At 51.9% G+C, this 15,294-nt stretch overlaps 1 protein-coding gene across 4 annotated transcripts in view; it reads right to left on the reverse strand.

Moving 5' to 3' along the window:
- ARHGEF7 (Rho guanine nucleotide exchange factor 7) overlaps positions 1–15,294 on the reverse strand; it is a 496,685-nt gene that overhangs the window by 13,826 nt on the left and 467,565 nt on the right. For all 4 annotated transcript variants that reach the window (XM_049778113.1, XM_049778109.1, XM_049778110.1 and 1 more), the window contains 9 exons: positions 8,151–8,245; positions 7,974–8,069; positions 7,597–7,719; positions 6,520–6,658; positions 6,249–6,308; positions 5,792–5,938; positions 5,077–5,163; positions 4,373–4,451; positions 4,145–4,284 (listed from right to left, as the gene is read on the reverse strand). In XM_049778113.1, coding sequence (XP_049634070.1) covers positions 4,145–4,284; positions 4,373–4,451; positions 5,077–5,163; positions 5,792–5,938; positions 6,249–6,308; positions 6,520–6,658; positions 7,597–7,719; positions 7,974–8,069; positions 8,151–8,245 — 966 coding nt within the window. The remainder of the gene's footprint in view (positions 1–4,144; positions 4,285–4,372; positions 4,452–5,076; positions 5,164–5,791; positions 5,939–6,248; positions 6,309–6,519; positions 6,659–7,596; positions 7,720–7,973; positions 8,070–8,150; positions 8,246–15,294) is intronic.

A 15,294-nucleotide genomic window follows, 5' to 3' on the forward strand; every position in this document is an offset into this window, starting at 1 on the left:
AGGGATAGAGGAAGCAAGAAGGGGCTGTAGGAGTTGGCAGCAAGGAGGGTTAAGAAAAGAGGATAGGGCCCGGAGATATAGCACAGAGGCGTTTGCCTTGCAATAGGGCCCGGAGATATAGCACAGAGGCGTTTGCCTTGCAAGCAGCCGATCCAGGACCAAAGGTGGTTGGTTCGAATCCCGGTGTCCCATATGGTCCCCCGTGCCTGCCAGGAGCTATTTCTGAGTAGACAGCCAGGAGTAACCTCTGAGCAACGCCGGGTGTGGCCCAAAAACCAAAAAAAAAAAAAAAAAAAAAAAAAGAAAGAAAAAGAAAAGAGGATAATCTCCTCCAAGGGACCCACCTCAGTGGCTTGCCCAGTCATGTGGCCAGGCAAAGCCCTGGAGTACCGGAGGAAGGAGGTAGAGGGGTGCTGGGGTGACCCATGTCCCGCACCCCTTCCTAGGCCTGGTTAAAGCAGCCTTTGGCATTGGTGGAGGGCTGCCAAACTCCATGCTGGCAGGACCTCCCAGCTCAGCTCCCAGGAAGGAAAGAGATCCCAAGCCAGAAGGCCGGAAGGTCGCAGCCTCGCCCCCAGACCCTCCCTTTGGAGCTGGGAGGGAAATGGGGAGAGCCTAGGAAAACCAATAAACCCCTCCAAGGGACCCACCTCGGTGGCTTGCCCAGCCATGTGGCCAGACGTTTGGCAGCCCTCTGCCATGCCAAAGGCTGCTTTAACCAGGCCTAGGAAGGGGTGCAGGACATGGGTCACCCCAGCACCCCTCTACCTCCTTCCTCCGGTACTCCAGGGCTATGCCTGGCCACATGGCTGGGCAAGATTACGTATCTTTCACAATAATTTTTGTGTGGAGTCTGAAGCTTCAGCAGGCAACGTATCACGGCAAGGTTCCATGCTGTCGGCTTTTTGGCCAAGATAAGTTGAAGATGCAGCCTCAGCAGCCCCCCACAGCATTCTCTCTCCTTCCTCCCCGTCCCCAGGGTTATTCCTGGACACCTGCTCAGGGTCCCAGCAATTGGTTTCTAGTGAGGTGCAATTTAAAAGAGACCCAAGCTTCCTTGTTCCTGCAAGGGGCTGGGAGGGGTCTGCTAAACTTTCAACTTCCAGCAATTAGGAAGCAAAAGCCTCTCGGGGAGTCAGAAGCTTCAGCAGGCAACAAGGGGAGGACATGGCTTCATGCTCTCTTCGCTTGTCCAATAACAGACCAAAGTGGTATCTCGGAAACAACCCCATGCCTCTTGACTATTTCTAAAACATAAAAGGGTCACGTGTATCTCTTTTGTATATCTCAGATGTATTCCCTTGACATCTATAACTCTTGTCGAATAATCTCATATAGTGACAATTTTGCCCACTGGATTCGTTATTTGATTGTTTGATTTTCCCCCTTTGAGATCTGTTTTATAAGCAATACTGGTAGAAGAGTATCGCTGTATAGATTTCAAGTTTGTACCAAGTTATGGGGAATTTTGGACTATATTCGTCGGCCCCCAGATGCACCAACGATATCTTGTGGCATTGCTTCTCTTTTGCATAGGCACATTAAAATGGGAAAATAATACATATGCAAACAAGTTCTTATCTAATAGAGATGGGAACACAAATTTGGTAATGTAATTAAGCCTTTCACCCTGAACATTGGCATAATGATTTGGCTCAGGCCTCAAAGAATGGGCATCGCCCACACACACCTGAACAATGGATACCATCTATGAAAACAACCACAATTGTCTTTAACATTACCAGGATCCAAGCCTCTACCAGGGAACACCTACCACTGCTTTGACATTGACTTACTCCAAAGAGTGCTCCCAACACCCAGACGACTCAGCAACAGACTGCATGCAGGGCAGATCGCTCCGCATTTAATGGTATGCTGAAACTAGAGGATGCTCCACATCAGCCTGACATCGATGAAAGAAATGCACAGAATCCAGAGTCTTTAAATATAAGAATCTGATACCAACAATAGCTAAAGTGTGAAAAAGTTTCACCGGGACCTTGAGAATGACTGGAGTTGGACGAACTGGTATGCCTGGAACCCAGAGTCTGTCTTATGCCAATAAACTTCTAGGGTGAGGCCTTTTTGTAATCAGGTCAAGGAGTTTTTCTCCATTTTCCCATTTTTCTGGACCTATGCAAACAATGGCGATTCCCACTATCACACCTTTACTATATTTTTTTACTCTTATCCTTTAAGGAAAAAAAAATACAACTTACTGTACTTAAAAAACTAATAACTGTAGTAGAATGCCTGTCTCAAATACAGGCAGGGGATGGGAAGGGGGAGGGGATAATGTTACACTGGTGAAGGGGAGTGTTCTGGTTATGACTGTAACCCAAATATGATCATGTTACTTAAATAAAAATATAAAAAAAAAAAGAGGATAAGCTTTTTCTCTTCCTCCTTCACCTTCTCTTCCTCCTCTTCCTCCTCTCTCTTTAACCCCGGCGATGTTCAGGGGTTACTCCTGGCTGTCTGCTCAGAAATAGCTCCTGGCAGGCATGGAGGACCATATGGGACACCGGGATTCGAACCAACCACCTTAGGTCCTGGATCGGCTGCTTGCAAGGCAAACACCGCTGTGCTATCTCTCTGGGCCCCCTCCTCCTCCTCTTCCTCCACCTCTTCCTCCTCCTCCTCCTTTCTGAGCCTCCTCCTTTGCCCCCTCCTCCTCCTTTCTCCTTCTTTCACCCATTCCTTGTCCACATGACTTCTTCCCATACCTGGCAGCAAACACCTGGTGAGCTTCCAGAGCCTCCCTGAGCTAGTACCTGCTCCCTTGGGTCACTGTGGTTCTGAACCTCTATAGACTATAGCCCCACCCCCACCTTGCCATGCCCCACCCCAAAAAGAAGAGGATAAGAGGGGCCGTTGAGGTGGCGCTAGAGGTAAGGTGTCTGCCTTGCAAGCGCTAGCGTAGGACGGACCGCGGTTCGATCCCCCCGGCGTCCCATATGGTCCCCCCAAGCCAGGAGCGACTTCTGAGCGCATAGCCAGGAGTAGCCCCTGAGCATCAAATGGGTGTGGCCCAAAAACCAAAAAAAAAAAAAACAAAAACAAAAACGGGTGTGGCCCTAAAAAACAAACAAAAAAAAAATTTAAAGAAAGAGGATAAGAATGGCAGGGCAGCTGAAGAGAGCCAGCTAAAAAGGTTAAAGGCGGGGCCGGGCGGTGGCGCTAGAGGTAAGGTGCCTGCCTTGCCTGCGCTAGCCTAGGACGGACCGCGGTTCGATCCTCCGGTGTCCCATATGGTCCCCCAAGCCAGGAGCGACTTCTGAGTGCATAGCCAGGCGTAACCCCTGAGCGTTACCGGGTGTGGCCCAAAAACCAAAAAAAAAAAAAAATGGTTAAAGGCCACACATGGTGGCTATGGCTTGTAATTAAACCTTGTCTCATGACTGCCTGTGGAGCATTCCCTCACTGTTACCCTGAACCCTGAGACCTGCCGGCAGGAAGAGGTTGCAGGGTCCCGGACTGGCAGAGAAAGGCCTCCACTCCATCTCACCATCATCCACCACCACCCAGGACTCAATCATTGAGATGTATATTTCTACAACCTGCCACACAGGACAGGACCAAAAGGAATCCAACCACCAGGCTGGAGCTAGCACGTGGCACGACAGCCATTCCAGTGACAGAGATACGGCACTGGCTGGAGCATGGGCAGCATCGGGCTAAGGGCAAGGATAGCATGAAGCCGTGCCCTGGCCAAGGACACCCTGGGGCTGCCCCTCGATGGGGCTCATGGAGATACAGCCAAGATCCCAGACTCAGACACCAGAAGGACCAGAAAGGGGAGCCAACACAAGGCCTGTGCTGTACTCAAGATACAGCCAAGCTCGGCTACCCGGGATGTGGCCTTCTGTGGTCCCAGTATTGAACAGTGAACGACTGTTTGTTTACCAGGAAAACAGGATGAGCCTCGCCAGCCATCTTGCAGCCCTGCACTGGACTTTGGCTGCTTCTTCAGGTCATGCTATGAACCCGACTACAAGGTCCCGTAGCACCACAGCCCAGGGCTGAGACGCCCCAAGTTCATCCTCCCAGCCCATGTGAAACCATACACGAGCACACACGGGAAACACCTGCCCCTGGAGCAGCAGCCAGGAGGCCGACAGCGAGTGGGCGCTGGGAGACTTACGGTGTGGGATGGCACTGAGTGGGGCTTGACGGAGGGTGTGCCCATGGATGTGACCTTGGTCTGCTTCTGCAGGTGCTCCACCCACTCATTCAAGTCCTGCTGGCTGCTGCAGGACACCAGGATGCGCTCGATCATGCTCCCTAGAGCAGGGACATGGGGTAAGCATACAGGCACAGCCCAGAGGACCCCAGCCAGCCCCCACGGGCATGGCGCTCTGCCAGCAGTCACCTGAAATCTCAAAGGCGTTCCGGTGACTCTCGCCATCCTCCAGCTTGGTGATGGTCATCCCCGTAGTTGGCAGTTTCCCCTGCAACAGGGCCATAGCCCAGAAGCATGGTGAACACGTCTCGCCTCAGCACTGCCACTCAAGTCAGGATTTGGGCCAGGGCCCAATTCCAGGTGGAATAGAGGGGCGGGGATGGAAGCCAGATCAGCCACATGCTGAGCTATCGCTCCAGTCCCACAAGTCCTTATGCAGTGTCTGAGAGAACCAGGTTTTGGAAAGTGGTGCTTCTGTTCGCCTACAGCAAGGATGACTCGAGTCCAAGGGTGTCTCTCAGAAATGATCGAGAGCCAGACTAGCTGCACTGATTGGGTCCGAGCAGAGAGCAGCACAGACTTGGCCTCACCGCCCAGCCAACAGTCCCGCTCACACAGGAAGGGCCGTCCCAGCCAAGCTGGGAACCTCAGCCACAGCAAGGGCACGGACAGCCCCCCCACAAACTGCACAGCTCACGTGCTGTGTGAGCACATGCCACATGAGAGGCACATGCGTTAGAGCAAAGACATGAGATGCACACAATCACACACATGGTGCATGTGAGCACACATGTGAGGAGCACGCAAGTGGGAGGCACACCACAGAAGTGGGAGGTGCATGCCCCACATGACGTGCGTGCTCCAACGTGGTACACGAGCACGGCCCCACATACCTGGTAGATGAACCCGCTCATCCGGGGGCTGGCAGACAGCATGAGCAGTATGTTGGGGAAGAGGAGGAGGTACCGCTCCGTCTTCTCCTACAGAGCAAATAGATGCAGATGCTTGAAACCAAATGTGCAGCTGTGGCAGCCTCAAGGGTGGCACGGGGGTCTCCCATCTAGTGGAACCGCCACATAAGGCAACGGAAACACAGAGTATCACCCAGAAGCCCTGCGGAACTCTATAAAGGAGATGATGGCGTAGCTCAGTCCTGCCACGAGCTTTGATAGATCAGTCGAAGGTTTTGTTCACAGGGTTGAGTGGGGAAATGCTACGAGTGGGGGCAAGCTGTTTGGAGAAAAGTCCTTGCCTCCGAGGGTCAGATTGGGACACCAGCTTTCCACCTTCAGCAACTCCTGGCATTCGTCGTGAACGTTGCTGCATCGGCCCCTTTTACCCCACCCTGCTGTGCTCCCAAGTCCAGAGCATCGTCAGCGGGAGGACCCCATGTGCCTGCTGTGAGCCAGCTGTGGGCCTCTGTGAACCTCCCATAAGCCTCCTGTGGCCTCCTGGGAGCCTGTGGGCCTCTGTCTATGCACACGAGTTTTTGACCTCCAAGGAGCAACAGTAGCTCCACCACATCTGAGCTTGCCCCAGCACTAGAGCTCGGCTCCCCCGGACGGCCAGACCCAGGAGCCAGCTGGACAAGTGTCCCGGAGACTGTACCTCACTCCCAGCACACTGGATCAGGACCTGCGACATGTAGATGACACTGCCCAGGGTCCTGATGTCGTCGCCCTCCCAGCTGCGGATGACCTCAGTCAGGATCTGCAGCTCCAGCTCCTTCCGTTTCCGCACCTCCTGGCACTGGGCCTAGAGGGGCGACAGTGTGGTGAGAGCAGGCAGGCGTCACCCAAGCGGGCGGTGCAGCACGTCGTCCTGCGTGGGGACAGTGGCTTCCCTGTGGGCCCGGTCAGCAGTGCTGAGTGCGAGAGGAGGCCAGAGAGGGGCGGGAGGGCAGGACTCCCCTGGACACTGAACCTTGGACCTGGAGAGAGGCCGACCCATGAAAACCACAGAACCGATGCTCCAGGGAGTCCGTGGGCAGGTCACTGCCCACATCCTGGTAACAGGGTCCTCCCTATCATCCCCTTGTGGGGCTGTGATAGCATCGCGGACCCACCGAGAGAGCTTTGAAGGCGGCCATGGCTTTCTGAATGTCCAGCTTGTCCGGGTGATAGTCCTGTGAAGGGAGACAGGGTCAGCTGCTCTGCCCTCCTCTCAGGCCCTCAGCTCTCCAGCCACTGACAGGCCAGCAACACGAGGGCATTCAGCAAGGGTGCACAGGCACTGGGAGCCAAACACTGTGGGCGCAGCCACACTATGGGGCCCTGGCACTAGCGCAGAGAGGACAAGGGACACCCCGCCCCTGTGAAGTGCGGCCCCACTGGTACCTCCATGTGTCTCTCGAGCTCCTTGAGCAAGGCCGGGTACTTGTCAAGCCGCATGAAGGGCTTGCTCAGGCCGGTGGTCAGCACCAGGATGCCGGGGCTGCTGGCACCCGCCAGCTCCATGAATTCCCCCAGCGCTTCACTGCACCAAGAGGAGGACACGTCAGGGGCAGTGGGCACATGAACAACCGTCCACATGAACATCCCAACTCCCGACAGAGCTCAAGGCTGATGGGGTCGGAGACCAGGTGAGAACCAGCCTCTGTGCTTATCACAACTACGGGCCAGTCCACACACACACACACACACACACCCATGTCCACATTCACACCCACAGCCAGAGCTGCCCACATGAGCACGAGGCAGGGAGCAATGCCTGATGCTGGGTAGCAGGGCGCATGCACACGCACACACGCACACACACACACAGACACTCACAGATACATGCATCCACGAACACGAGTACCCACTCAAAACAAGCTGAAGAGTTGCCAGACACATGTGTGTGACTTAGCAGAAAGGTTCATCTCTAAGAAAAGAGCTCCCTGGGGCTGAAGCAATAGCATGGCATGAGATCAACCCAGGTTCGAGCCCCAGCATCTCACATCAGCCAAAGCCCTGCCAGGAGTGTCCCCTGAGTGCAGAGCCAGGAGTAAGTCCTGAGCATTGCTGGGTGCGGCCCAAAAGCATAAATAATAATAATAATAATAATAATAATAATAATAATAATAATAATAATAATAATAATAATAATAATAAAGACATGAGCTTTTGATCCTTTCATTCCCGACGGTTACTCTCACTGTCACAGGTAAAAATGCACACGGGGGACAGAGAAAACCCAAAGCTGCAGGCACAGAACGGAGGGGCATTGCCACAGGTCAGCAGAACCACGGGCCATGCACCCCGAGGAGCTCTTGTGCACGCAGGGCTCCGGGCAGGCCCGTCTCACAGTTAAGGAGCACCGCATACAGACTCCGGAAAAGGATGCAGGAAAAGGACCCCCTAGATCAGGTCCCCGCTCTCCTCAGAAGAACCGAGTTTTCCCCATAGCCTGCAAGGTAGCACCAAACATGGGACCTGTGTTCTGTGAGGACGTTGACAGCTGAGGGGTGGTTGGCACAGTAGGCCAGGTACAGCGCCCGCATCTGCGGTGTCAGTGCCAGGAAGCAGCCGCCCACTCGCTGCTGGGCTTCAGGCGACCTGCAGGGAAAGACAGACGGGCCAGTCAGGCCACGGCATAGGGCAGACCATGGACAGGACAGACCACAAGACAGGACAGACCACAAGGAGCACATGGGGAGTCAGACGGGGGAGCACTCAGGCACAGGGACACTGGTCACAGACGGCATCCTGACCCACCTTGCCAGAACACAGCACCCAGTGACTCGGCCTCAAGCGAACATAGACCCGACACCCTGAGTCTCCCGGATGGCCCCCTACCCCAGCTCACTCACTTGGTACATTCTTCCAGGGACTGGACGAGCACCAGCTGGAAGGAGTAGATATCTTCCAGGTTCCCCATCAGGGAAGACATGTTGGCGGGACTCAGCCTGGAGGAGAATCAGAACGTGAGGGGCCTGCCTGCCCACCACCACCCTTGCTCCTCAGGCCAAGATCCTGCCCACACTCACTTCTCACTGCTCTGCAGCGGCCGAAGGTAGGTGGCGAGCATGGTCTGAAGCTCCTGAGAATATTCGTTCTCTGTCTCCAGAATATTCTGTAGCACCTACAGCAGAAAGGCTTGGATGAGGGGCCTTAGGGCCTTCATTAGGAAGGTTTCATCAGAACACAGATGCAAAACTCCTCAACAAGATCCTGGCAAGTAGGATCCAAAGCCTCATCAAGAAGGTCACACTGGGTCCAGAGAGATAGCACAGCTTCGTTTGACTTGCAAGCAGCCGATCCAGGACCAAAAGGTGATTGGTTCGAATTCCGGTGTCCCATATGGTCCCCTGTGCCTGCCAGGAGCTATTTCTGAGCAGACAGCCAGGAGTAACCCCTGAGCACCGCCGGGTGTGGCCCAAAAACCAAAAAAAAAAGGTCACACACCACAACCGAGTAGGTTTCATTCCATAATGCAAGGATGGTTTAACATACGTAAATCAATCAACATAATACGTCATTATCAACAAAAAGAAAAATAAAAACCATATGATCATATCAATATATGCAGAGAAAGCATTCAATAAGGTACAACACCCATTCTTGATAAAAAAAGAAAAAAAAAAAAAAACCTCTCGGGGGCCGGCATGGTGGCGCTAGAGGTAAGGTGTCTGCCTTGCGAGCACTAGCCTAGGACGGGACCTAGGCGTCCCATATGGTCTCCCAAGCCAGGAGTAACTTTTGAGCGCATAGCCAGGAGTAACCCCTGAGCATCACCAGGTGTGGCCCAAAAAACAAACAAACAAACAAACAAAAACTCTCATCAAGTGGAAATGGAAGGAACTTTTCTCAATATAACCAAGCCATCTACCACAAGCCAATGGCAAATATTATTCTCAATGGAGATAAACTAAAATCCTTTCCTCTAAGTTCTGGTGGTACAAGACAAGGCTGCCCTCTCTCACCACTCCTATTCAACATAGTGCTAGAAGTTCTTACCATAGTGATTAAGCAAGAAAAGCATATCTAGGGCATCCAGATATGAAAGGAAGAGGTCAAGCTCTCACTGTTTGCAGATGATATGATACTGTATTTAGAAAACTTTAAAGACTACCAAAAAGCTTCTAGAAACAATAGATTCATATGGCAAAGTGGCAGGCTACAAAATTAACACACAAAAATCAATGGCCTTCTTATACACCAATAATGACAGAGAAGAAATGGACATTAAAAAGGCAATCCCATTCATATTCATGTCACACAAACTCAAACACCTTGGAGTCAACTTAACTAAAGAGGTGAAGGACCTATACAAAGGAAACTACAAAACACTGCTTCAAGAAATAAAAGAGGGCACAAGGAAATGGAGACACATACCCTGCTCATGGATTAGGATTAACATCATTAAAACGACAATAATCCCCAAAGTATTATACAGATGGGGTACCCATGACAATTCTTCAAAGAAGTGGATCAAACACTCATGAAATTCATTTGGAACAATAAACACCCACGATTAGCTAGAGCAACCCTTAGGAAAAGGAATACGGGAGGCATCACTTTACCAGACTAAATTGTATTACAAAACAACAGACATTAAAAAGGCATGGTATTGGACCCGGAGAGATAGCACAGCGGCGTTTGCCTTGCAAGCAGCTGATCCAGGACCAAAGATGGTTGGTTCGAATCCTGGTGTCCCATATGGTCCCCCGTGCCTGCCAGAAGCTATTTCTGAGCAGACAGCCAGGAGTAACCCCTGAGCACCACCGGGTGTGACCCAAAAAAAAACAACAACAAAAAAAAAGGCATGGTATTGAAATAAAGACAGACCCTCCAATCAATGGAATACACTTGAGTATTAAGAGAATGACCCCCAGACATACAATCAATTAACCTTTGATAAAGGGGCAATAAATGCAAAATGGAGCAAGGAAAGCCTCTTCAACAAGTGGTGTTAAGACAACTGGTCAGCCACATGCAAAAAAGCGAACGCAGACCTCCATCTAACACCATGCACAAAGGCCAAATCCAAATGGATTAAAGACCTTGATATCAAACCTGAAACCATAAGGTATATAGAACAACATGTAGGTAAGACACTCCATGACATTGAGACTAAAGGCATCTTCAAGGAAGAAACAGCACTCTCCAAACAAGTGGAAGCAGAGCCAAATAGATGGGACTATATTAAGCTGAGAAGTTTCTGCACCTCAAAGGAAATAATGAATAGGATACAAAATGGGAAACAGAATAGAAGAAGAAACTATTCACCGAATACCCATCAAATAAGAGACCAATATCTAAGATATACAAGGTACTGACAGAACTTAACAAGAAAATAAAATCTAACCCCAATCAAAAAATGAGGAGAAGAGGAGAGAGGAGCCAGAGCGGTGGCACAAGTGGTAGGGAATTTGCCTTACACGCACTAACCTAGGACGGACCGTAGTTCAATCCCCCGGCATCCCATACGGTCCCCCAAGCCAGGAGCGATTTCTGAGCGCATAGCCAGAAGTAACCAGGTATGGCCCAAAAAGCAATAATAATAATAATAATAATAATAATAATAATAATAATAATAATAATAATGGGGAGAGAAATGAACAGACACTTCCTCAAAGAAGAAATACAAATGGCCAAAATGCACATAAAAAATGCTCCACATTACTAATCATCAGGGAGATGCAAATCAAAACAACAATGAGGTACCATCTCACACCAAAGAGACTGGCACGCATCACAAAGAACAACAACAATCAGTGCTGGTGGGATGTGGGGAGAAAGGAACTCTCATTCACTGCTGGTGGAAATGCTGTCTTGTCCAGCCTTTATGGAAAACATGGCAATTCCTCAAAAACCTGGACACTGAGCTCCTCTGTGAACCAACTATTCACTCCTAGAGATATACCCTAGAAACATGAAAACACAATACAAATATCCCTTCCTCACACCTATATTCATCGCAGCTCTTTTTACAATAGCCAGACTCTGGAAACAACCAAGATGCCCTTCAACAGATGAATGGCTAAAGAAACTATGGTACATATACACAATGGTATACTATGCAGCCACCAGGAGAGATGAAGTCCTGAAATTTTCCTATGCATAGATGTACATCAGGGGTCTCAAACTAGCAGCCCGCGGGGTACAACACTTTGTGGCCCTGCCCTAGAGAAATCTGTTTTTGTTTTGTTTTAGTTGTTTGGGCCACACACCCCAATGTTCAAGGCTTACTACTGACTTTGCACTCAAGGATCATCCCGACTTTGCCTCCTGCGGCCCCCAGGTAAACTGAGTTTGAGACCCCTGATGTACATGGAATCTGTAGTGTTGAATGAAATAAGTCAGAGGAACAGAGATACACAGAATAGTCTCATTCATCTATGGATTTTAAGAAAAATAAAAGACATTGAAATAATTCCCAGAGATGAGGGGCAGAAGGACCGGCTCAAGGTATGAAGCTCACCACAAAGTGGTGAATGCTGTTAGAGAAATAACTACACTGAGAACTATCATAACAATGTCGTCGAGTGGGGCTGGAGTGATAGCATGGAGAGTGTGGGCGACCGAGCACCCCACATGATCAAAGGAACTCTGAATGAATTTTCCACCGCCTGCCTGATTCAAGCCACAAAAGTTTGCATAGCCCCGAACCAACAGAAAACTCTGCAAATAAATTTAGCTCAACACACAGAATCTGGCTTAACCAGATTCCTTAACCCTTCCATGGAACCTGTTTTTGTGTCTGCTCTCAAGCATATAGTTATAGATATGTTTCTGTAAAAGTTTATACTGTGATCCTTATTGCTTGCACAAAAGATAGATCTAAATGGAAAATAGGCTAAACAAAAAATTGTATTTGCGTAAATATCAATTAGCTATTTGTTTAAGAATTTGCTTCCCCTCCCCCCATCCTGCCAGGTTCCTCCTTATCCTTCCCGCCATCAAAATGTGCTCCCATTGGTTAAAATTGTTGTACTTGTACAAATCTGATTGGTTTATGTTTCAATCCTATGTTACTACTCCTCCCACTGGAGCAGGGCATAAAAACCCTGCTCTCCCCTCAATAAAGCTCTCGCCTGGCAATGTCACCCTGAGCGTTTTACTAACTTCTACAGCTTAATTTTTTAGGTGTTCACAAAAGAGCTTAACACTCGCGAATTATTTGTAGTTGTCTTCTGCCTTCTGTCCTGGTTGAGAGAAAGTTGCTGGTCGGAATTCTCTCCCAGTAAAGGACAGGAGCAGAAGCAGTTACAGAGAGCATTTGCCTTGCATGCAAAAAGACGATGGTTCAAATCCCGGCATCCCATATGGTTCCCCGAGGCTGCCAGGAGCAATTTCTGAGCATAGAGCCAGGAGTAACCCCTGAGTGCTGCCGGGCGTGACCCCAAAACCAAAAAAAAAAAAATTAAAAGGAAGGTTTCATCAAGAAGGTTGCTCCGCGTCCCCAGGGCCTCAGAGTGCGCATCATGACCAGTGTTGGGTGTGAGGAAGCACCCAGGAAGCTCAGCTCCTCACACCAGGACTTGTCTTTGTAACACTGCAGGTCCTCAGAAGTGGATTCTAAAAGGACGCTCTACAATGCAGAGTTGAGGGGCTATGGGCCCAAGGGCAAAACCTGCCAGAGGGCCCTAAGCAGCTCCCAGCCCCATCCTGGGGACTCCACACCCTGTATAGCTCACCACTAATTAGGGCTGCTAGGCACCCCCCTCACAGTCCTCTCCTCCCGGACAGCAGAGCCACTGGGAACCAACCTCCAAACTAGAGGCTGCCTGTCCACAATTGCTGGACGACAGGTCAGCAGCTCCAGGGGATCGCTCTGGCAGGGCCCTCACGAGAGTCCGTGGACGGGCCAGCACAGCAGGCGGGAGGCTGGCCCGCCCCCAGCTCCCTCTGAAAAAGCAGTCGGGCTGGGTCAGGGCAGCGATGGACACACGCTAGTACCCGCCCTCTGACTCTCACCCACCGCACATGCAGGCCGTGCCCTGAATGGGTCCATTTACACAGCCCCTTTGTGGGAATCCGCTCATATGTGTGAGGCGGCCCCCCCCCCCGCCCCCAAGGCACCCGAGAATAGCAGGCACAGGGAGCCAAGACACCAGCAAAAAGGGTTCTGGACCAAAACAGCACAGAGGAAATGGCAAAGGATGAGGCGAAAAGCAGCTTGGCCCAGAGGGGCACCAGGCCCAACTTGAGGGCACCCGGAGCACAAAGCGGGGAGGTCGGCCGCAGACTCCACACCACCCATCCCGGAGCCCATCAGAATGGGGGCAGAACCCGTTCTCCAGCCCGAACAGGCTACATACCCCACCCACAGCTTCCCAGCAGAGTGTCAACAACACTGGGAGGGTGTTTGCCTTGCACACAGCCCACACGGTTCCATCCCCGGCAGCCATAGCCCCATCAGAGTGATTCCTGATAGGAGTCAGGAGTGACCCGAGCACCACCGGGTGCGACCAAAACCACCAAAGAAAATGAGTCAACAAAACGAAACCAACGAAGCCCAGACACAGCCCGGGGGCAATGGGTGCCATCCGGGCCCTCACCTGCCCATGCCTCAGGCTCCGGCTGCCGCAGGGCCCCATGTGCCAGCAGGAGAGGCACGCTGGGCTGTGAGGGGTGAGGAGAGCCCTGAGCGGCAGACAATGGGCCCACTCAGAGCTCAGTGGCCTTCAGTGGGCCTGACGTAAGGCTGGCACTCAGGAATCCTCATAGGGCTGTACCAGGACTCCACGGAGGCCGGTCTCCCCGCTCTACAGTGTCCTGGTGCGCAAGTGAAGGGACCACACACACAGTTCTCAGCCGGGGCCACCAGCCCCTCGGTACTGCCATGCCCCACTACGCAGCAGGCCCGACCCAGCCAGGTTCACATCCCATGATGCCATCTAGCCTCGATCCCTCGGGTCCTCAGACGCCAGGAAGCCTGGGAGCAGGCAGGACTGGGGGCCACCCCATCTCTGAGCTCCCAGTCTGAGCTGCATCCATGACTGATGTTCTCAAAGAAGTTTTGAGAGCACTGCTGGGGGTGTGAGACTGGGTCATCAGGTGGGGCCTCAGCGCCTTGGGCAAGTGCCTGAGCCAACGCTGCAACAGACACACACCATGCATCTGAGCCCAGCCCTGCCCACTCCGCCCGGCACCACACAAGATGTCCTGGGCTCCTGGCCTTGGGAAAAGGGTTTTCCCAAACAGGAGAGTTTGGGGAGATGAAAAAGCACAAGCCCCCTCTTGACTTCCTCCTGTCCCAAGCCCAGAAGCTCACAGACCAACCTCCTAACAAGACAACCCGCCACACACCAAGGCTCCTGGCTCAGCAGGAACCGGCCCGGCCCACTGAGTCTCCCAGGGGTTCACAGTAGGCCAGAAGGTGGGTCCCCTCACAGCCAGATTCTTTTCCTGTCAGGGCCTGCACCCCACACTGCAGGCGTCAGTCCAATGGGGACAACCCAGCACGGCCCAGCCTGCTGATGGCCCCGAGACTGGTGCAGCCCAGGCTCCAGCTTAGCTGCGCAGACTGTGGGCCCAGGCCCCGCAGACACGATCAAACCACTCTCCGGGACTCCGAAAAGAGTGTGAAGAGGTGCTGCACCCAGTTCTGCAGGCTCAGACCAAAAGGACAAGACCAGGGATGAACAAGACCCCCAGGGAAATGAGCTATCTTTTTTTTTTTTTTTTTTTTTTTCGGTTTTTGGGCCACACCTGGCTCAGAGGTTACTCCTGGCTGTCTGCTCAGAAATAGCTCCTGGCAGGCATGGGGGACCATATGGGACACCGGGATTCAAACCAACCACCTTAGGTCCTGGATCGGCTGCTTGCAAGGCAAACATCACTGTGCTATCTCTCCGGGCCGAAACGAGCTATCTTAACATCTAACACACACTGGGCCCAGTCACAGAGTTGAGAGCTCCACCCAGAGAGCAAAAAAGCGCATCTCCTGAGGAGATAGGAATAGACAGAGTCGAGGACTCACCCTGCACTCGCTCCTGCCCTCTGCACAGCTTCCCCCGCCTCTAGATGGACAGACTGGACCAGGCTGCAGTGAAAAGGTCTAGATTGACCCTGACTGACAGCTGGAGACATGCTATGAGGGTGTGTGACTGCGATAGACGCGTTGTGGGGGACACATGAAAGACCCTCTGTGAAGACGGTGACAGATGAGACAGACACAAGGAC

The sequence above is a fragment of the Suncus etruscus genome, chromosome 8, assembly GCF_024139225.1.
Source record: "Suncus etruscus isolate mSunEtr1 chromosome 8, mSunEtr1.pri.cur, whole genome shotgun sequence".
Taxonomy (NCBI): domain Eukaryota; kingdom Metazoa; phylum Chordata; class Mammalia; order Eulipotyphla; family Soricidae; genus Suncus; species Suncus etruscus.